Raw genomic sequence first — 24,127 nt, forward strand, 5'->3', positions numbered from 1 at the left:
TGGGCCTGGGTTGATATGCTGGGTTCTGGTGACCCTAACCTATCTATCTGCAGGGCTGGGTTGATATGCTGGGTCCTGGTGACACTAACCTATCTATCTGCGGGGCTGGGTTCTGGTGACCCTAACCTATCTATCTGTGGGGCTGGGTTGATATGCTTGGTCCTGGTGACACTAACCTATCTATCTGTGGGGCTGGGTTGATATGCTTGGTCCTGGTGACACTAACCTATCTATCTGTGGGGCTGGGTTAATATGCTGGGTTCTGGTCACCCTAACCAATCTATCTGTGAGGCTGGGTTGATATGCTGGGTTCTGGTGACCCCAACCTATCTATCTACGGGGCTGGGTTGATATGCTGGGTTCTGGTGACCCTAACCAATCTATCTGTGAGGCTGGGTTGATATGCTGGGTTCTGGTGACACTAACCTATCTATCTGCGGTGCTGGGTTGATATGCTGGATTCTGGTCACCCCAACCTATCTATCTGCGGTGCTGGGTTGATATGCTGGATTCTGGTCACCCCAACCTATCTATCTGCGGTGCTGGGTTGATATGCTGGATTCTGGTCACCCTAACCTATCTATCTGCAGGGCTGCGTTGATATGCTGTGTTCTGGTGACAGAATACCTTTAATTCATAAAGTCTAATGACTGGCATTGCCTTGATTCGTCACCTTTCTTATACTATTTAGCACAAATTGTACCTGAAGATAGATAAATGTAAAATAAATTTAAAGCACCTTATAAATAAATACAGACTAGGTTACAGAGTGGAGCAGTTTAGGTTTGTGTATATTAATTACTTTCTAAATCATGTACTTTATATATAAAATCTGAAAATAACTTGACAAGAAGAATAAAGGACCTCTCTTTGTAATTTGAGTTTATTTATGCTGAACATTTGATCTCAAATGATAAATTGATTTTATGCTAATTTAGCCGTTTTGCTGGGTTTAGTTGCCTGCTGTTTTTTTGTCTACTAGGATAAATGCGTTGTTTATCTCTTAATATTGATGGAGTAGAACATAAAACATAGAAGCAGTGCACAAAATGACAAGTGTTTGCATTCACCGCAGGGACACATCCCTGAGGACAGAGCATGTCTGCACACAGCGGTTTGCCTTTGTATGGCACTGTACATGTTAATAACATCTTTTCTGTTTGTTTTAGCTGATGTCGATATGTGTTTTGGGAGTTTCTGCTTGGATGAGAGACTACATAAATAATGTACTTACACTGACTGCTGAAACAAGGTAAGCGCTTATAATCATCTTTACAAGAAGCATCAAATGAGAAAGGGATGGCAACATCAGGGCAATTCAGATACCCCGGGGGAAGTCTTCTGCTTTTTGGTGCTTCTGTAATTTTGTTAAGCATAGCCAATAGTGTAGTTCAGGCAATTTTTGCATGAAATATTTCCTGCTTAGTATAAACTGTCTTTTGCATTGTATTTAGGAAATGCACTGTGATGGTCCACTTCTTTTGATTGTCTCCCATCATCCATGCAGTTGAAAATTGTTTTCTGTGTACTTTTCGACCATAACGTGCAGACTAATTGACTGTATCTAATTGTAGTTTCTATCACGTACTTTTAGCTTCCAGTTATTTGTGTGCTGCAGTAGGAGAATAACAAGTGCACATTTCAGTATTGGATTTGTATGCGGTCAATAGGGTAATATGGTTAATAGAATACTACACACAAGTAAGTTATTGTTACATTTTAAATAATATCACCATTGATATACTGTAGTGTGTATCGTGCAGGTTAATAAATTAGAAAAGAAGTGGGGTAGGGCTGTGTTTACATCTGTATTGGTTATTTCTGTTATTCTCCTCCATCCCAGGAGCATAGAAATAAAAATAATGAAAACTACCGGGTTCCTGACATGATAAATTCCACCAGGCACCATTGACTATAATGGGATCTGTTAGGTTTCTGTCACAGGGCCTGGTATTTTATTTGATAAAATTCTGTAGTATGCTCTGCTATTTATTGTGACTTTTCTGATGGACTTATTAGAATTTCTGATATTTGAGAATTCAGTGGCATGGTGTGACTTGTAAAAAGGGGAGTGTTTTAAAATATTCATTCATTAATCGTAATCAAGGTATAATGTTCAACTAATCGTGATTTTGATTTTGGTTTATAATTAAAGGGATTGTCCAGGATAAACTGATAATCATCTCCTAAACTAAACCCTCCCCACCTAACTTCTAATTTACTTCAATTTAAGAAAAGTTATAATTCCCCATATCCCATATCATATTATGTGACCACTCCAGGGACACTTTCTGATAATCTGGTGATGTTCCATTTCACCACTTCCGAAAGGGAACGTCACATCACTCTTCCCCCTCCCCTATCTTCTGCAATACTTACCAAGCCTTCCTGTGTCCAGGGAATGGGTCCTCTCCTTCTTCCTGTCTTCTGGTGGTAGGTGGAATAGCTTAGTTAGGGAGACAAGGAAAGTGGGAGGGGCTAGTAATGGACTGTTATGACCCAGTCTCAGCAGTCTCGTCCTGTTATCCTGTTAGGTTCAGGCGTAGTGTCCGGACGGCATTCAGCGCGTGAATCACCTGATGCACGGCAGGGGAATGTTCACACCAGATATGCTGTTTCTGCTCTGGCACTCGGGCGTGGATCACGTGGTGAGTTGCCTGGTGGATCAGTGCCTGGTGTGTCTTGGCCTCTGAAGGGGTTAAGTTCTCTGCAGTGCTGAATACTTGACAGGCCATGGGCGAGGCCTTCTCTTTACTATATAAGGCTGTTGCACATGCTATCTGATGCCAGTCTTAAACTTCTGTACCTGTGCTCCAGTATGGTCTGTTGTCTGAAGCTGCTACCATCTGCATCCCGGCCCATCCAGTTTCTTGCTTCTGTTCACACAGGACTGGTTCGTTAAGTGTTGAGCTCCTACCCAGACATAGTGTTCCGGGCGCAGCGAGCCTTAGGTATTTTTTCTGTTTGGAGGTTTGGAATTTTTTTGATAGGGTTTTTTTTATAGTGTGTGATACTCAGTTCAGTTTTTTCCTATCCCTTGCTTAGTTCAGTTATTCTGTGTTTCACGTTTATTTTCTCCCTATGCTTTGCGTTACTCATGTTCACCGTTAGTCCAAGTCTGGACATCCGTAAGGGGCTTGTTCTGTATCTGCCTCTCCTTCGTAAACGTGAAGCTAGACAGGGGCTCTATTTCCCTTTGTAGGTTAGCTACTTCTCCGGCTGTGCTCGTGCCCATTCAAGCAAATTAGTCGGGCCCACGGCTACTTCTAGTTGTGCGAGGCAGGGTGTAGGAGTATCCACACTAGAAGTCCAAACTGCTCATACTTATTATTGTTTTTTATATATGTTTTCCCTTACCGGACTGAGAAGTATCAGTCAGGGGCCAGTCCGTGGTCAGGGATCCCCAGACCATAATATGGACGGGATTGCTAGTCAGTGAGGGTCGGAGAGGCTAGGCATAGCGAGATAGACAGTTTTGTAATGGAGTGAGAGAGGAGGAGGGGGGCTGAGTGAGAGGGAGTTAGTGCAGGAGCTTACACAGGAAGTCTGGACAGCAGGAAGCTATAGCTTGTAAACAAACTCAGAGGATGCAGCAGCTGCCAGAGACACTCCCAAATCACTCCAATATCTGCTAAAGGTACATGGGTGTATTTATTAAGCCATCACTAGCACTAACACACCTTTATATTAAAAAAGATTTTCTGTGCGGAAAACCCCTATAACCAGCTTTAGCTTAAGGTTATATTCACACTTGCGTTGAATGAATTCCACAACACACACAGTATACACTCACCGGCCACTTTATTAGGTACACCTGTCCAACTGCTCGTTAACACTTAATTTCTAATCAGCCAATCACATGGCGGCAACTCAGTGCATTTAGGCATGTAGACATGGTCAAGACAATCTCCTGCAGTTCAAACCGAGCATCAGTATGGGGAAGAAAGGTGATTTGAGTGCCTTTGAACGTGGCATGGTTGTTGGTGCCAGAAGGGCTGGTTTGAGTATTTCAGAAACTGCTGATCTACTGGGATTTTCACGCACAACCATCTCTAGGGTTTACAGAGAATGGTCCGAAAAAGAAAAAACATCCAGTGAGCGGCAGTTCTGTGGGCGGAAATGCGTTGTTGATGCCAGAGGTCAGAGGAGAATGGCCAGACTGGTTCGAGCTGATAGAAAGGCAACAGTGACTCAAATAGCCACCCGTTACAACCAAGGTAGCCAGAAGAGCATCTCTGAACGCACAGTACGTCGAACTTTGAGGCAGATGGGCTACAGCAGCAGAAGACCACACCGGGTGCCACTCCTTTCAGCTAAGAACAGGAAACTGAGGCTACAATTTGCACAAGCTCATCGACATTGGATAATTGAAGATTGGAAAAACGTTGCCTGGTCTGATGAGTCTCGATTTCTGCTGCGACATTCGGATGGTAGGGTCAGAATTTGGCGTCAACAACATGAAAGCATGGATCCATCCTGCCTTGTATCAACGGTTCAGGCTGGTGGTGGTGGTGTCATGGTGTGGGGAATATTTTCTTGGCACTCTTTGGGCCCCTTGGTACCAATTGAGCATCGTTGCAACGCCAAAGCCTACCTGAGTATTGTTGCTGACCATGTCCATCCCTTTATGACCACAATGTACCCAACATCTGATGGCTACTTTCAGCAGGATAATGCGCCATGTCATAAAGCTGGAATCATCTCAGACTGGTTTCTTGAACATGACAATGAGTTCACTGTACTCCAATGGCCTCCACAGTCACCAGATCTCAATCCAATAGAGCATCTTTGGGATGTGGTGGAACGGGAGATTCGCATCATGGATGTGCAGCCGACAAATCTGCGGCAACTGTGTGATGCCATCATGCCAATATGGACCAAAATCTCTGAGGAATACTTCCAGCACCTTGTTGAATCTATGCCACGAAGAATTGAGGCAGTTCTGAAGGCAAAAGGGGGTCCAACCTGTTACTAGCATGGTGTACCTAATAAAGTGGCCAGTGAGTGTATGCTCTGAGTCTCAGTGAAGATCCTGAGTGGAGTTCAAACCAAAATGGAGTTGGCAGTTTGATGTTTTGTATACTGATTCTTAAGTATAACTGCATATGTGTATGAAGACCGCTTAATGTCTAGTCTTTGTAATATTGCTTATTGACTCTCAATATTTGGCACTTCATAAATTTCCACTGTACTATATGTGCTCAATATGGAAGTAGAAATCCTTAGAAATCCTACTTTCTGTGGAGGTAGCAGAGGATGGAAAGTTGAGACTGTGAGAAGCCTCATGTAGTTATCTCTATTCTTTATGTACATCACATACTGAATATGGAAATAGCTAAGGAACACTCAGTTAAGCTACATGAGATGCTATTTCTAATATAGCCATCAGACGTTATTACCATCCCTTTTCCCTACACATTACACAATGAAATGTCACTTACACTTTAAATGTTTCTGCAGGGACTGTAAATGCAAAAGTCAAGCCGACTTCCCAATAAGTAATGTCTCATCTCTCCCTTCTGTCTTTAACCCAAGATTCATGTCAAGAATGAAAAGACAGACAGAAGGGAGTGTAAATGCAGGATCTCACAGCACAGTGCTTGTTTCACTTATATCTGCATAGGAGCTGTACTATTTGCAAGGGTCATTCATGATTTATTTTAGTGGCACCTGAGCAATAAAAGCTGTATATGAAGGTGTACTAAACCTTTACGTGAGAAAAAAGAACTACACAAAGTTGTAGAAAGTTTAGAATAACCTTAATGTAATAATGTGATTGAAGAAGCATTTCATTCTGAATACATTGCTATATATAACCAGATGTATCCTACATGTAATTCTAGAGTGGAGGATGCAGTTCTTCTCATCTACTTCCCTGTGTTCCACCCAGTGATGGTTGCTGTCTGTTGCTTCCTTATCATTGTGGGCATGCTCGGTTACTGTGGAACTGTGAAGAGCAATCTAATACTACTTGTATGGGTAAGTGAATTTTGACTTTTGTATTGATCTTCTATCAACTAATGTTGCTACAACACAATCCCTCTCATATTGTAATGTTATGACCAGGGATGTGGAGTTGGAGTCAAAACCAGTTTTCCCTGGAGTTGGAAAAGTTACCAACTGCATCCTCAAAATAAAATGATTAATTATTTTAATTCTATTATACAATTATTGATATTGCATTTTTAAATAGTTGTATAGTTTGTTATATATTCACTTTTAGAAGAATTCAGTCACTAGCTTTTTAATGACCATGGTTGTCAGCCTTTTGTGATGGAATCTAGTGTATTTCTGCAGGTCAAGTAAAAACCTAACTATAATGATTTTTATATTTAGGAGGGGGAATAAAAAATATGGATGAAAAATGTCTTTCAATGTTTGAAAAATACCTAGGAGTCATTGGCTCCTGAACAGAAACATTTAGGAGCCAAATTAACTTTTAGTCCAACAATATGATGATCCCAAAAGTCCCCCCCCACACACACACACACACGCACACGCACAGTAGAATGCTCTCTAGTGGCACAAACACACTACAATGCTCCACAATGTCCTCTAAGCAGTCTAATGTTCTGTGCCACACACATAGTATAATGCTCCCTACATAGTGTAATGATTACAAGTAGCACCCTACACTCTGTATAATGCTCCTTGGTGGGCCCCCCACACAATATAATGTTCCCAAGAGGCCCTCACATAGTGTAATACTCTCCAGTGACCACACACAGTAATATTTATCAAGTCTGGTTGCAACAAGAATTCTATATATTGTAGATCTCCAGCTTGTCGCAGCAGGCCAGTGCCAAGCTGCAGGCAGTACTAGTGGCGACTTGAATGGTGGAGAAGCGAGCTAAAAGTCTACTTGCTTCACCATTCCACACCACTCTATCTGGATCCTTAGGTTTGGCATTAACAAACAGGGCTGCATATGCTTCATCCACTTCTCTTTCTTAGAGACAGCATGGTGGCAGGAGCCAAGAGTCTTGGCACCATCTGCAAACTCTTAGTTGTGTTGGCAACCATTTTGGTCACCATATCTGGAGACCTGTCTTATACATATTAAAATTCTTTGTGTTATTTAGCTCAGATCTCAATCTGCAGCATTCAAGTGATATAGTGAAGTACAAGTGCAAGATTATTTTTTTACAATGAACTTGGTACGTTAGCAAAATTAGCTGATTATGACCTAAAGCAAAATTGAACATTTTATCTCGGTTATAATTTATGAACAATTATTTTAGGACTTTCTCCTTTTTACATGCCATGTGTCCTATGTATATGCCACAAAATGCCACTGAATTATGGTTACTCACATATCAGCAATCGTGATTGGATATTATAACGTTAGTGACATATCCGTTAGACAATGGCAGTGTGAGACAGGATGCAAAATAACTGAAATAATTGATTCTATGGAACTGACTTTTAGTTTTATTTATTTTTTGATTCATTTCCCAGCCTAACATGTTAGACACTTTTCTATTTGTTATATTAGCAAAGGGCTTGTAGACATTTATACTAATAATTTGCACCAAGAAGGTTCACACCTTCAATAAATAAGCCTTACCTGGTACTGTACAGTGTATACAGTGAGCTGCAAAGAAAGGGTTCCATACTTTGTATAGTGTCCATGCAGTGTTTATGCTCTGACTGAAGTGAATGGGAGCTGAGCTTCAATGGTGCAGCTTGGCCACTATACAATGTATGGAGTCAGCTTATTCTGGCTCCAGAATCTGTATAGTCCTGAACAAAAGCAGTCCTTAACAATTGGGTGTTTGCCCTCCACCAATCACATATTGATAGCCTATTCTAATGATCATCAAAAAGAAAAAATCCCAGAAAACCCCTTTAAGTAGATATAAATTGGTTCTAACAAACTAATAGATATGTGCATATCGTGTACTCCATTGGCGTGAAATTTGCAACTGAATTCAGGTACATTTCTTGCTAAAGTGATGCATTACATTAGTCTATCTTTTGACTTATAATGAGAATGCTTAAAGAGGACCTTTCATGGTTGGGGGCACAGGCAGTTCTATATACTGCTGGAAAGCCGACAGTGCGCTGAATTTAGCGCACTGTCAGCTTTCCCGATCTGTGCCCCGGGTGAAGAGCTAGCGGTGCCGGTACAGTAGTTCTTTACGGTCAGAAGGGAATTCCTGACAGTCTGTCAGGTACGTCCTTCTCCACAGCAGCACCTATCTCTCTGTACAATTTGAGCGGGGAGGAACGCCCCCTCCCCTCCTTATAATACTCGCCTATGGACAAGCACTGTGAGCAGAGGAAGGGGGGCATTCCTCCCCGCTCACACTGTGCAGCATGATAGGCACTGCTGTGGAGAAGGACTTGCCTGACAGACTGTCAGGAACACCCTTCCGACTGTAAAGAGCCAGCACACTGTTGGCTTTCTAGCAGTATATAGAACTGCCTGTGCCCAAATCAATGAAAGGCCCTCTTTAAGTAAAAAACAGGAAATCTAAACCTGCACAACTAGAGTATCATGTCAGAACAGGGCAGAAGTGTGAACCAATAACAATACAGGGGGTGGATTGTAGACTACCTGAGATTTCTATTAGACAAGGCTGGTTGGCACAACCTGCAAACACTGTGAAGTGAAAAGCAGGCAAGTACTGCATACAAGTAATGCCATTTTCAAGCAGGATATCCAGTTTAGGATTATTATCATTAAATTGGAATGAAAGGGAACATGGGGAACAGAAAAGCAAACCAGTGCCAACATTAGTGTCAAAAGAGATAAAATATGTATCTTGCATAGATTATATGAAGTTTCATGTCATGTCTCAGCCATGCGGAAAAAGCCAGACAACTTGGAACAGAACAGGAGATGGTTATTTTCTGTGCATTACAGTGAGATTAACTGGAGTTTTAGAGTTAGCAAATGTCATCCTGCAGAACAGAGATTAGGCAGCTGTGTTAAGCTTCCTTCACTGGGTTTCTGTGACCTTTGCCCAGACGCATCATTAAATTAGTTTATTGTGAGAAGATAAGAACTCATTTATATTTTGTGTTATCTGGCTTCCTTCTCCTGAAGGAAGGAACGAGGAGCCTTCCTCATCTTGTGTATAAGCCTGTATGAAGTGTTTATGTTCCCTGATGCTCTATAGTTGCTTTATAGATGCCCTGTAGTTCCTAAGATTACAGGTTATTCGATTTCAGTAAATTAACAGATTTACAGCTATTGTTTGTGTATTAGGCTGGAATCACACATGCAGTTTTCAATGCAGTTTCAAGTTTATTTTTGTAAACCAAAGCCAGGAATTGCTTAAAAAAGGGAAATGTAAATGAAAAACTTAATCTTCTTCATTATCATTATAATACTGTGTATATATATATATATATATATATATATATATATATATATATATATATACAGTATTATAATATATATATATTTATCTCTCTCATATATGGAATAATAGGATTAAGCCAGATGAACAAAGTATTACTCGTATTTTAATCCAACATCCCTAAGGCTGGTCTTACACGACAGTAAGTTTAGTCCGCAAATGGTCCGCAATTGTGGGTTCTCGATTGCAGACCATTTACGGACACATTGTATTCAGTACGGCCTCTTACACCACCGGATATTTTACCCATGGTGTGCTGTGCCGTGCCATGACCGAGGTCCACACTGAATAGCGCAGGTCCGCAGAGGCCGTGAATTCACGGCACAGCACGGACTTTCCCATAGAACTCTATGGGCGCGTGCAGCTGGTGTGCTGTGCCGTGCCATGACCGAGGTCCACACTGAATAGCGCAGGTCCGCAGAGGCCGTGAATTCACGGCACAGCACGGACTGTCCCATAGAACTCTATGGGCGCGTGCAGCTGGGCACGGACGTCTGCGGAATGACTTTTTGGAGTGTAATAAAGTGTTGCTGATCAGCAAATTGTGGACCGCAAACATCACTACGGTCGTGTAAGACCAGCCTAACACCTGCTATTGGGGAAAGAACCCAGTGACCCTCATACACATTATATGGGCCAACATTAGATTGCTTGATATTTACCTAATGTAGCTTTTTACTGCCTCCTTATCTTTGTATAGGGAAATCGGACGCCTGCACTCAACTTTCTCTTTGGCTAAGGCCCGGTTCACATCTGCATTCGGTCCGCTTAGGTACCTCCCAAACTGAAACATATCCGCATAAAAAAGCAGTTACCTAAGGAAACCAGCGGACCCAATTATAATGGAGTCCGTGTGGTTTCCACACAATAAAATGTAAGAGGAAAGTGCTTGCAGGACTCTTCTCTCCACATATTTGATGCAGATAGGAGAATGGAATGGCTCTAAAGCAGATGTGAACTGGGCCTTAGTTCCAATGTACGAGCATGTTTTAGCAGGACGTCACACTGTTTATATGGAGTTGTAGTGGAGCTAGCTCCATTGCCTCTTTCTATATACATTGTAGTACAATATTACCAGAGTGAAGTGTGTTACTCTTCTTTCCTTAGACACATGTATATCCTTTTGTCTCATAAGACTCTCACCTAGTTAACATAGATCCATGACAATCTTTATTTTCTGCTTAGATGGGATTTGAGAAGCTTTGAGGCCATATTTTCCATAGGGCAATGAATCTGTTTTGCTGCATATAATTCTTGGTGTCTACAAGCACAACCTGCAGACTTGCCTAGAGATAAACCGGCTTTGCAGGCTTTCCAGTACGTCCTAATCAGAGCATTATAATAAGCTTGTGGTATAATGAAATGAAACCTGTCTCCCTGGGAAATAGAATCTGTATACTGAAGCAAGGACAACACCTGCCTGCATCAAATGCCATTATCCCGGCCTCCCATTCAAATGAAAGAGAAGTGGAACGGACAAACACAATTGCATTTTGAAATAAAAGAAAAAAACAAAACAAAGAAAAAAAAAACATCCAGTGATGAGATTTAGCTAGAATTCTGTTAGTGGATCGGTATTGATCCCCGGCAGGTATAATTAACCATTACTAGCACATTGTATTTTCACTTTATAAACAACACAATTAGCCGTTTTCCACCACATTTAGGTGGATATAACAAGTAGTAATTCTAATGCATTACTGTCTTTTATCTGGTGTCTGCGCTTCCAGGATATCAATTTGTACAGTATACTTTGTGTTCTGACTTATTTTACCAAGCAGTATGTTCAGTTTGTGTTTGCACTTTCAAGGAGTGCTGGAAACCTGGGATAAAAGGCACTGGCAATATTAGTTAAATTGTTGCAGACTTTGCTGCAGTTTTTTGAGCCAAAGCCAGGAATTGATTGAGCAAAATGTAGATGCTTCCTATATATTTCCCATTCTTTTTGTAGCCACTCTTGGCTAAGTCTCAGCAAAATATGCAGCAAAAATTTTTAATTCAGATTTGGAAAAAAAGTTGCTGACTCCCACTCAGGTTTCAAATAAAATGCTGAATTAATTAAAATTATATTGTACAATTATTGGTATTGTATTAATAATTAGATGCAGAGTTTGCTGCACATTTACTTTTATACTGGCTGTATTTCTTTTACTACCATTTTGTGGTACAGGTGACTTTTAGATCGCTTTTCTTCCGTTCTTTTGTGGATGAGGTAAAAAAATGCATTAGTTTCTAAGGAAGGGTCGTTGGACATGACAATACCAAATAATTTTTTTTCTCATTCACTTATTTAAAGGGGTTGCCAGGAATAAGAACAGCCAGAGGAGGTGTAAGATAAAAAAGCATGCTCACCTGTCCCTTGCACTCCATTGTCTGCTGCCATTGTCTGTTCTGGTACATTCCAGGACCTCGTTGCTGTGGGTCCTGTGCCCACTGTGACCGCTGGTCTCAACTATCACATGGAGTATTTATGTATGGATTATAATAATAATAATAATAATATTTTACACCTCCCCTGGCCTCCACAGCGGTTGTTCCAATACTTTTATCCATTTAGTATACATAAATAGACCGATACCTTAGCTTTTGGATGGAATAAGTAAATTAATTCTACTCCGTCGTATAGATGTTCGGAATAATAGACTTTAGTATATTTAGTATCTCAATATGCATATATCAGATCTACAGATGTATCCATATGGGTATATGTACTTCTCTTATATAAGAATTAGAGATGAGCGAACAGTGTTCTATCGAACTCATGTTCGATCGGATATTAGGCTGTTCGGCATGTTCGAATCGAATCGAACACCGCGTGGTAAAGTGCGCCATTACTCGATTCCCCTCCCACCTTCCCTGGCGCCTTTTTTGCTCCAATAACAGCGCAGGGTAGGTGGGACAGGAACTACGACACCGGTGACGTTGAGAAAAGTAGGCAAAACCCATTGGCTGCCGAAAACATGTGACCTCTAATTTAAAAGAACAGCGCCGCCCAGGTTCGCGTCATTCTGAGCTTGCAATTCACCGAGGACGGAGGTTTCCGTCCAGCTAGCTAGGGCTTAGATTCTGGGTAGGCAGGGACAGGCTAGGATAGGAAGGAGAAGACAACCACAACAGCTCTTGTAAGAGCTAAATTCCAGGGAGAAGCTTGTCAGTGTAACGTGGCACTGACGGGCTCAATCGCCGCAACCCAGCTTTCCCAGGATCCTGAATGGAATACACTGTCAGTGTATTCCCGTATACCCGATATATACCCCGATACCCGTTCCAACGGTGTGCCCCCCCACCTTCACCCCAGAAATACCCTGCAAGTCCCCTAGCAATAGAATTGGGGCTATATACACCCACAATTTTTACTACTGGTATACAGTGCCATTGTCTGACTGGGAATTCAAAGAATATATTGGGAATACAAATACCCTCATTTCTTGCTACTGCCATATAGTGCCAGTGTCTGACTGGGAATTCAAAGAATATATTGGGGTTACGTGCACCCACAATTTTTACTACTGGTATACAGTGCCATTGTCTGACTGGGAATTCAAAGAATATATTGGGAATACAAATACCCTCATTTCTTGCTACTGCCATATAGTGCCAGTGTCTGACTGGGAATTCAAAGAATATATTGGGGTTACGTGCACCCACAATTTTTACTACTGGTATACAGTGCCATTGTCTGACTGGGAATTCAAAGAATATATTGGGAATACAAATACCCTCATTTCTTGCTACTGCCATATAGTGCCAGTGTCTGACTGGGAATTCAAAGAATATATTGGAGTTACGTGCACCCACAATTTTTACTACTGGTATACAGTGCCATTGTCTGACTGGGAATTCAAAGAATATATTGGGAATACAAATACCCTCATTTCTTGCTACTGCCATATAGTGCCAGTTTCTGACTGGTAATTCAAAGAATATATTGGGGTTACGTGCACCCACAATTTTTACTACTGGTATACAGTGCCATTGTCTGACTGGGAATTCAAAGAATATATTGGGAATACAAATACCCTCATTTCTTGCTACTGCCATATAGTGCCAGTGTCTGACTGGGAATTCAAAGAATATATTGGGGCTACGTGCACCCACAATTTTTACTACTGGTATACAGTGCCATTGTCTGACTGGGAATTCAAAGAATATATTGGGAATACAAATACCCTCATTTCTTGCTACTGCCATATAGTGCCAGTGTCTGACTGGTAATTCAAAGAATATATTGGGGTTACGTGCACCCACAATTTTTACTACTGGTATACAGTGCCATTGTCTGACTGGGAATTCAAAGAATATATTGGGAATACAAATACCCTCATTTCTTGCTACTGCCATATAGTGCCAGTGTCTGACTGGGAATTCAAAGAATATATTGGGGTTACGTGCACCCACAATTTTTACTACTGGTATACAGTGCCATTGTCTGACTGGGAATTCAAAGAATATATTGGGAATACAAATACCCTCATTTCTTGCTACTGCCATATAGTGCCAGTGTCTGACTGGTAATTCAAAGAATATATTGGGGTTACGTGCACCCACAATTTTTACTACTGGTATACAGTGCCATTGTCTGACTGGGAATTCAAAGAATATATTGGGAATACAAATACCCTCATTTCTTGCTACTGCCATATAGTGCCAGTGTCTGACTGGGAATTCAAAGAATATATTGGGGTTACGTGCACCCACAATTTTTACTACTGGTATACAGTGCCATTGTCTGACTGGGAATTCAAAGAATATATTGGGAATACAAATACCCTCATTTCTTGCTACTGCCATATAGTGCCAGTGTCTGACTGGGAATTCAAAGAATATATTGGGGTTACGTGCACCCACAATTTTTACTACTGGTATACAGTGCCATTGTCTGACTGGGAATTCAAAGAATATATTGGGAATACAAATACCCTCATTTCTTGCTACTGCCATATAGTGCCAGTGTCTGACTGGGAATTCAAAGAATATATTGGGGTTACGTGCACCCACAATTTTTACTACTGGTATACAGTGCCATTGTCTGACTGGGAATTCAAAGAATATATTGGGAATACAAATACCCTCATTTCTTGCTACTGCCATATAGTGCCAGTGTCTGACTGGTAATTCAAAGAATATATTGGGGTTACGTGCACCCACAATTTTTACTACTGGTATACAGTGCCATTGTCTGACTGGGAATTCAAAGAATATATTGGGAATACAAATACCCTCATTTCTTGCTACTGCCATATAGTGCCAGTGTCTGACTGGGAATTCAAAGAATATATTGGGGTTACGTGCACCCACAATTTTTACTACTGGTATACAGTGCCATTGTCTGACTGGGAATTCAAAGAATATATTGGGAATACAAATACCCTCATTTCTTGCTACTGCCATATAGTGCCAGTGTCTGACTGGTAATTCAAAGAATATATTGGGGTTACGTGCACCCACAATTTTTACTACTGGTATACAGTGCCATTGTCTGACTGGGAATTCAAAGAATATATTGGGAATACAAATACCCTCATTTCTTGCTACTGCCATATAGTGCCAGTGTCTGACTGGGAATTCAAAGAATATATTGGGGTTACGTGCACCCACAATTTTTACTACTGGTATACAGTGCCATTGTCTGACTGGGAATTCAAAGAATATATTGGGAATACAAATACCCTCATTTCTTGCTACTGCCATATAGTGCCAGTGTCTGACTGGGAATTCAAAGAATATATTGGGGTTACGTGCACCCACAATTTTTACTACTGGTATACAGTGCCATTGTCTGACTGGGAATTCAAAGAATATATTGGGAATACAAATACCCTCATTTCTTGCTACTGCCATATAGTGCCAGTTTCTGACTGGTAATTCAAAGAATATATTGGGGTTACGTGCACCCACAATTTTTACTACTGGTATACAGTGCCATTGTCTGACTGGGAATTCAAAGAGTATATTGGGAATACAAATACCCTCATTTCTTGCTACTGCCATATAGTGCCAGTGTCTGACTGGGAATTCAAAGAATATATTGGGGTTACGTGCACCCACAATTTTTACTACTGGTATACAGTGCCATTGTCTGACTGGGAATTCAAAGAATATATTGGGGTTATAAATACCCTCATTTCTTGCTACTGCCATATAGTGCCAGTTTCTGACTGGTAATTCAAAGAATATATTGGGGTTACGTGCACCCACAATTTTTACTACTGGTATACAGTGCCATTGTCTGACTGGGAATTCAAAGAGTATATTGGGAATACAAATACCCTCATTTCTTGCTACTGCCATATAGTGCCAGTGTCTGACTGGGAATTCAAAGAATATATTGGGGTTACGTGCACCCACAATTTTTACTACTGGTATACAGTGCCATTGTCTGACTGGGAATTCAAAGAATATATTGGGAATACAAATACCCTCATTTCTTGCTACTGCCATATAGTGCCAGTTTCTGACTGGTAATTCAAAGAATATATTGGGGTTACGTGCACCCACAATTTTTACTACTGGTATACAGTGCCATTGTCTGACTGGGAATTCAAAGAATATATTGGGAATACAAATACCCTCATTTCTTGCTACTGCCATATAATGCCAGTGTCTGACTGGGAATTCAAAGAATATATTGGGGTTACGTGCGCCCACAATTTTTACTACTGGTATACAGTGCCATTGTCTGACTGGGAATTCAAAGAATATATTGGGAATACAAATACCCTCATTTCTTGCTACTGCCATATAGTGCCAGTGTCTGACTGGGAATTCAAAGAATATATTGGGGTTACGTGCACCCACAATTTTTACTACTGGTATACAGTGCCATTGTCTGACTGGGAATTCAAAGAATATATTGGGAATACAAATACCCTCATTTCTTGCTACTGCCATATAGTGCCAGTTTCTGACTGGTAATTCAAAGAATATATTGGGGTTACGTGCACCCATAATTTTTACTACTGGTATACAGTGCCATTGTCTGACTGGGAATTCAAAGAGTATATTGGGAATACAAATACCCTCATTTCTTGCTACTGCCATATAGTGCCAGTGTCTGACTGGGAATTCAAAGAATATATTGGGGTTACGTGCACCCACAATTTTTACTACTGGTATACAGTGCCATTGTCTGACTGGGAATTCAAAGAATATATTGGGGTTATAAATACCCTCATTTCTTGCTACTGCCATATAGTGCCAGTTTCTGACTGGTAATTCAAAGAATATATTGGGGTTACGTGCACCCACAATTTTTACTACTGGTATACAGTGCCATTGTCTGACTGGGAATTCAAAGAGTATATTGGGAATACAAATACCCTCATTTCTTGCTACTGCCATATAGTGCCAGTGTCTGACTGGGAATTCAAAGAATATATTGGGGTTACGTGCACCCACAATTTTTACTACTGGTATACAGTGCCATTGTCTGACTGGGAATTCAAAGAATATATTGGGAATACAAATACCCTCATTTCTTGCTACTGCCATATAGTGCCAGTTTCTGACTGGTAATTCAAAGAATATATTGGGGTTACGTGCACCCACAATTTTTACTACTGGTATACAGTGCCATTGTCTGACTGGGAATTCAAAGAATATATTGGGAATACAAATACCCTCATTTCTTGCTACTGCCATATAGTGCCAGTGTCTGACTGGGAATTCAAAGAATATATTGGGGTTACGTGCACCCACAATTTTTACTACTGGTATACAGTGCCATTGTCTGACTGGGAATTCAAAGAATATATTGGGAATACAAATACCCTCATTTCTTGCTACTGCCATATAGTGCCAGTGTCTGACTGGGAATTCAAAGAATATATTGGGGTTACGTGCACCCACAATTTTTACTACTGGTATACAGTGCCATTGTCTGACTGGGAATTCAAAGAATATATTGGGAATACAAATACCCTCATTTCTTGCTACTGCCATATAGTGCCAGTGTCTGACTGGGAATTCAAAGAATATATTGGGGTTACGTGCACCCACAATTTTTACTACTGGTATACAGTGCCATTGTCTGACTGGGAATTCAAAGAATATATTGGGGTTATAAATACCCTCATTTCTTGCTACTGCCATATAGTGCCAGTTTCTGACTGGTAATTCAAAGAATATATTGGGGTTACGTGCACCCACAATTTTTACTACTGGTATACAGTGCCATTGTCTGACTGGGAATTCAAAGAATATATTGGGAATACAAATACCCTCATTTCTTGCTACTGCCATATAGTGCCAGTTTCTGACTGGTAATTCAAAGAATATATTGTGGTTACGTGCACCGACAATTTTTACTACTGGTATACAGTGCCATTGTCTGACTGGGAATTCAAAGAATATATTGGGAATACAAATACCCTCATTTCTTGCTACTGCCATATAGTGCCAGTGTCTGACTGGGAATTCAAAGAATATATTGGGAATACAAATACCCTCATTTCTTGCTACTGCCATATAGTGCCAGTTTCTGACTGGTAATTCAAAGAATATATTGGGGTTACGTGCACCCACAATTTTTACTACTGGTATACAGTGCCAATTTCTAACTAGGAATTCAAAATGCGCAAGGCTCCCGGAAAGGGACGTGGACGAGGCCGTGGGCGAGGTCGGGGGAATGGTTCTGGGGAGCAAGGTAGCAGTGAAGCCACAGGGCGTCCCGTGCCTACTCCTGTGGGGCAGCAAGCATTGCGCCACTCCACAGTGCCAGGGTTGCTTGCCACATTAACTAAACTGCAGGGTACAAACCTTAGTAGGCCCGAGAACCAGGAACAGGTCTTGCAATGGCTGTCAGAGAACGCTTACAGCACATTGTCCAGCAGCCAGTCAGACTCTGCCTCCTCTCCTCCTATTACCCAACAGTCTTGTCTTCCTTCCTCCCAAAATTCCGAAGCTTTACAGAACAATAACCCAAACTGTCCCTGCTCCCCAGAGCTGTTCTCCGCTCCTTTCATTGTCCCTCAACCTGCCTCTCCACGTCACGATTCCACGAACCTAACAGAGGAGCATCTGTGTCCAGATGCTCAAACACTAGAGTCTCCTCCATCTCCGTTCGATTTGGTGGTGGATGACCAGCAACCCACCCTCATCGACGATGATGTGACGCAGTTGCCGTCAGGGCATCCAGTTGACCGGCGCATTGTGCGGGAGGAGGAGATGAGACAGGAGTTGGAAGAGGAAGTGGTGGATGATGAGGACACTGACCCGACCTGGACAGGGGGGATGTCAAGCGGGGAAAGTAGTGTGGATGTTGAGGCAGGTGCAGCACCAAAAAGGGTAGCTAGAGGCAGAGGCAGAGGTCAGCAGCTTAGGCGAAGCCAGGCCACACCCGGAATCTCCCAAGATGTTCCAGTTCGTACCCAGCCCCGAAAAACTCCCACCTCGAGGGCACGTTTCTCGAAGGTGTGGAGTTTTTTCAAGGAATGCGCCGAGGACAGATATAGTGTTGTCTGCACAATTTGCCTCTCGAAATTGATTAGGGGCTCTGAGAAGAGCAACCTGTCCACCACTTCAATGCGCCGTCATTTGGAATCCAAGCACTGGAATCAGTGGCAGGCAGCAACGGCAGGACAAAGGCCGCCTGCCGTTCACGCCACTGCCACTGCCTCTGCCACTGCCTCTGCCTCTGCCACTGCCACTGCTGACTGTGCTGGCGATGCACTCCAGAGGACGAGCCAGGACACCACTTCATCTGCCTCCGCCACTTTGTTGACTTCTACCTCATCCTCCCCTGGTCCTGTCTTATCTCCTTCTCCTGCACCATCAAAGGCACCATCAGGCGTTTCTTTACAACAACCCACCATCTCTCAGACATTGGAGCGGCGGCAGAAATACACTGCTAACCACCCACACGCGCAAGCCTTGAACGCCAACATCGCTAAACTGCTGGCCCAGGAGATGTTGGCGTTCCGGCTTGTTGAAACTCCCGCCTTCCTGGACCTGATGGCAACTGCGGCACCTCGCTATGCCGTCCCTAGCCGTCACTACTTCTCCCGGTGTGCCGTCCCCGCCTTGCACCAGCACGTGTCACTCAACATCAGGCGGGCCCTTAGTTCCGCGCTTTGCACAAAGGTCCACTTGACCACCGACGTGTGGACAAGTGCATGCGGACAGGGACGCTACATTTCACTGACGGCACACTGGGTGAATGTAGTTGAGGCTGGGACTGCTTCCCAAACTGGCCCGGTGTACCTCGTCTCCCCGCCTAACATTCCTGGCAGGGACACGAGAAGAACACCCCCCTCCTCCTCCTCCTCTACCGCCTCCTCCTCCGCCACCGCCTCCTCCTCCGCCACCGCCTCCTCCTCCGCTGTTAGATTGACCCCAGCTACGAGTTGGAAACGTTGCAGCACTGGCGTTGGTAGACGTCAGCAGGCTGTGCTGAAGCTGATCAGCTTGGGGGACAGACAGCACACTGCCTCCGAGGTGAGGGATGCCCTCCTCGATGAGACGGCAATATGGTTTGAGCCGCTGCACCTGGGCCCAGGCATGGTCGTTTGTGATAACGGCCGGAACCTGGTAGCAGCTCTGGAGCTTGCCGGACTCCAACATGTTCCATGCCTGGCCCACGTCTTCAACCTAGTGGTGCAACGTTTCCTAAAGAGCTACCCCAATGTTCCAGAGCTACTGGTGAAAGTGCGGCGCATGTGCGCCCACTTTCGCAAGTCGACAGTAGCCGCTGCTAGCTTAAAATCTCTCCAGCAACGCCTGCATGTGCCACAACACCGGCTTTTGTGCGACGTCCCCACACGCTGGAACTCAACGTTTCAGATGTTGAATAGAGTGGTTGAGCAGCAGAGACCTTTGATGGAATACCAGCTACAAAACCCTAGGGTGCCACAAAGTCAGCTGCCTCAGTTTCACATCCATGAGTGGCCATGGATGAGAGACCTTTGTGACATCCTACGGGTCTTTGAGGAGTCCACAAGGAGGGTGAGCTCTGAGGATGCGATGGTGAGCCTTACAATCCCGCTCTTGTGTGTTCTGAGAGAATCCCTGATTGACATCAGGGATAACTCAGATCACACAGAGGAGTTAGGGATAGCATCCGATCCGTCACAGCTGGAGAGTAGGTCCACACATCTGTCCGCTTCACTGCGTTTAATGGAGGAGGAGGAGGAGGAGGAGGAGGAGGAGGAGGAAGAAGAGTTGTCCGATGATGTGATGGTGATACAGGAGGCTTCCGGGCAACTTCGAATCGTCCCATTGTTGCAGCGCGGATGGGTAGACATGGAGGATGAGGAGGAAATGGAGATTGAACTTTCCGGTGGGACCAGAGGAGTCATGCCAACTAACACTGTGGCAGACATGGCAGAGTTCATGTTGGGGTGCTTTACAACCGACAAGCGTATTGTCAAAATCATGGAGGACAACCAGTACTGGATCTTTGCTATCCTTGACCCCCGGTATAAAAACAACATCTCGTCTTTTATTCCGGTAGAGGGGAGGGCCAATCGCATCAATGCTTGCCACAGGCAATTGGTGCAGAATATGATGGAGATGTTTCCAGCATGTGACGTTGGCGGCAGGGAGGGCAGTTCCTCCAGTAGGCAACCAAGTTCTCACCGGTCCACACAAACGAGGGGCACACTGTCTAAGGTCTGGGACACCTTGATGGCACCCCCTCGCCAAAGTGCCGCCACGGAGGGTCCTAGTGTCACCAGGCGTGAGAAGTATAGGCGCATGTTGCGGGAATACCTTTCCGACCACAGCCCTGTCCTCTCCGACCCCTCTGCGCCCTACACGTATTGGGTGTCGAAGTTGGACCTGTGGCTTGAACTTGCCCTATATGCCTTGGAGGTGCTGTCCTGTCCTGCCGCCAGCGTCCTATCTGAGAGGGTGTTCAGTGCAGCCGGTGGCATCATCACTGACAAGCGCACCCGTCTGTCAGCTGAGAGTGCCGACCGGCTCACTTTGATAAAAATGAACCACCACTGGGTAGAGCCGTCATTTTTGTGCCCACCTGTGTAAAGCACCCCAACATGAAACTCCATGTCTGTACTCAACCTCTCCAATTCCTCCGCATCCTCATACTCATCCACCATAAGCGTTGCACAATTCTGCTAATACTAGGCTCCCTCCACCCTGATTTCCCCCAACTCTGCTGGTTAGAGGCTCCCTCCACCCTGATTTCCACCAACTCTGCTGGTTAGAGGCTCCCTCCACCATGAATTGGTCCAAACTGGGCTGTTTAGCGGCTCCCTCCACCATGAATTGGTCCAAACTGGGGTTTTTAGAGGCTCCCTCCACCATGAATTGGTCCAAACTGGGGTTTTTAGAGGCTCCCTCCACCATGAATTGGTCCAAACTGGGGGTTTTTAGAGGCTCCCTCCACCATGAATTTGCCCAAACTGGGCTGTTTAGAGGCTCCCTCCACCATGAATTGGTCCAAACTGGGCTGGTTAGAGGCTCCCTCCACCATGAATTGGTCCAAACTGGGTTTTTTAGAGGCTCCCTCCACCATGAAGTGGTCCAAACTTGGCTGTTTAGAGGCTCCCTCCACCATTAATTGGTCCAAACTGGGCTGGTTAGAGGCTCTCTCCACCATGAATTGGTCCAAACTGGGTTTTTTAGAGGCTCCCTCCACCATGAATTTGCCCAAACTGGGCTGGTTAGAGGCTCCCTCCACCATGAATTGGTCCAAACTGGGGTTTTTAGAGGCTCCCTCCACCATGAATTGGTCCAAACTTGGCTGTTTAGAGGCTCCCTCCACCATTAATTGGTCCAAACTGGGCTGGTTAGAGGCTCCCTCCACCATGAATTGGTCCAAACTGGGTTTTTTAGAGGCTCCCTCCACCATGAATTTGCCCAAACTGGGCTGTTTAGAGGCTCCCTCCACCATGAATTGGTCCAAACTGGGCTGTTTAGAGGCTCCCTCCACCATGAATTTGCCCAAACTGGGCTGTTTAGAGGCTCCCTCCACCATGAATTGGTCCAAACTGGGTTTTTTAGAGGCTCCCTCCACCATGAATTGGTCCAAACTGGGCTGTTTAGAGGCTCCCTCCACCATGAATTTGCCCAAACTGGGCTGTTTAGCGGCTCCCTCCACCATTAATTGGTCCAAACTGGGCTGGTTAGAGGCTCCCTCCACCATGAATTTGCCCAAACTGGGCTGTTTAGAGGCTCCCTCCACCATGAATTTGCCCAAACTGGGCTGGTTAGAGGCTCCCTCCACCATGAATTGGTCCAAACTGGGGTTTTTAGAGGCTCCCTCCACCATGAATTGGTCCAAACTTGGCTGTTTAGAGGCTCCCTCCACCATGAATTGGTCCAAACTGGGGTGGTTAGAGGCTCCCTCCACCATTAATTGGTCCAAACTGGGCTGGTTAGAGGCTCCCTCCACCATGAATTGGTCCAAACTGGGTTTTTTAGAGGCTCCCTCCACCATGAATTGGTCCAAACTGGGGTTTTTAGAGGCTCCCTCCACCATGAATTGGTCCAAACTGGGCTGTTTAGCGGCTCCCTCCACCATTAATTGGTCCAAACTGGGCTGGTTAGAGGCTCCCTCCACCATGAATTTGCCCAAACTGGGCTGTTTAGAGGCTCCCTCCACCATGAATTTGCCCAAACTGGGCTGGTTAGAGGCTCCCTCCACCATGAATTGGTCCAAACTGGGGTTTTTAGAGGCTCCCTCCACCATGAATTGGTCCAAACTTGGCTGTTTAGAGGCTCCCTCCACCATTAATTGGTCCAAACTGGGCTGGTTAGAGGCTCCCTCCACCATGAATTGGTCCAAACTGGGTTTTTTAGAGGCTCCCTCCACCATGAATTTGCCCAAACTGGGCTGTTTAGAGGCTCCCTCCACCATGAATTGGTCCAAACTGGGCTGGTTAGAGGCTCCCTCCACCATGAATTTCCCAAAACTTGGCTGTTTAGAGGCTCCCTCCACCATTAATTGGTCCAAACTGGGCTGGTTAGAGGCTCCCTCCACCATGAATTTGCCCAAACTGGGCTGTTTAGAGGCTCCCTCCACCATGAATTGGTCCAAACTGGGCTGTTTAGAGGCTCCCTCCACCATGAATTTGCCCAAACTGGGCTGTTTAGCGGCTCCCTCCACCATTAATTGGTCCAAACTGGGCTGGTTAGAGGCTCCCTCCACCATGAATTTGCCCAAACTGGGCTGTTTAGAGGCTCCCTCCACCATGAATTTGCCCAAACTGGGCTGGTTAGAGGCTCCCTCCACCATGAATTGGTCCAAACTGGGGTTTTTAGAGGCTCCCTCCACCATGAATTGGTCCAAACTTGGCTGTTTAGAGGCTCCCTCCACCATGAATTGGTCCAAACTTGGCTGTTTAGAGGCTCCCTCCACCATGAATTGGTCCAAACTGGGGTGGTTAGAGGCTCCCTCCACCATTAATTGGTCCAAACTGGGCTGGTTAGAGGCTCCCTCCACCATTAATTGGTCCAAACTGGGCTGGTTAGAGGCTCCCTCCACCATTAATTGGTCCAAACTGGGCTGGTTAGAGGCTCCCTCCACCATTAATTGGTCCAAACTGGGCTGGTTAGAGGCTCCCTCCACCATGAATTTGCCCAAACTGGGCTGGTTAGAGGCTCCCTCCACCATGAATTGGTCCAAACTGGGTTTTTTAGAGGCTCCCTCCACCATGAATTTGCCCAAACTGGGCTGGTTAGAGGCTCCCTCCACCATGAATTTGCCCAAACTGGGCTGGTTAGAGGCTCCCTCCACCATGAATTGGTCCAAACTGGGTTTTTTAGAGGCTCCCTCCACCATGAATTTGCCCACACTGGGC

The 24,127-nt window shown here is 44.2% G+C and overlaps 1 protein-coding gene across 2 annotated transcripts in view; it reads left to right on the forward strand.

Annotated features, from left to right (window-relative positions):
- The window catches only part of TSPAN12 (tetraspanin 12), a 91,771-nt gene that overhangs the window by 21,104 nt on the left and 46,540 nt on the right, over nt 1-24,127 (forward strand). For both annotated transcript variants that reach the window (XM_075274282.1, XM_075274283.1), the window contains exons 3-4: nt 1,170-1,252; nt 5,844-5,979. In XM_075274282.1, coding sequence (XP_075130383.1) covers nt 1,170-1,252; nt 5,844-5,979 — 219 coding nt within the window. The remainder of the gene's footprint in view (nt 1-1,169; nt 1,253-5,843; nt 5,980-24,127) is intronic.

This window comes from Leptodactylus fuscus, chromosome 5, assembly GCF_031893055.1.
Source record: "Leptodactylus fuscus isolate aLepFus1 chromosome 5, aLepFus1.hap2, whole genome shotgun sequence".
NCBI classification, from domain to species: domain Eukaryota; kingdom Metazoa; phylum Chordata; class Amphibia; order Anura; family Leptodactylidae; genus Leptodactylus; species Leptodactylus fuscus.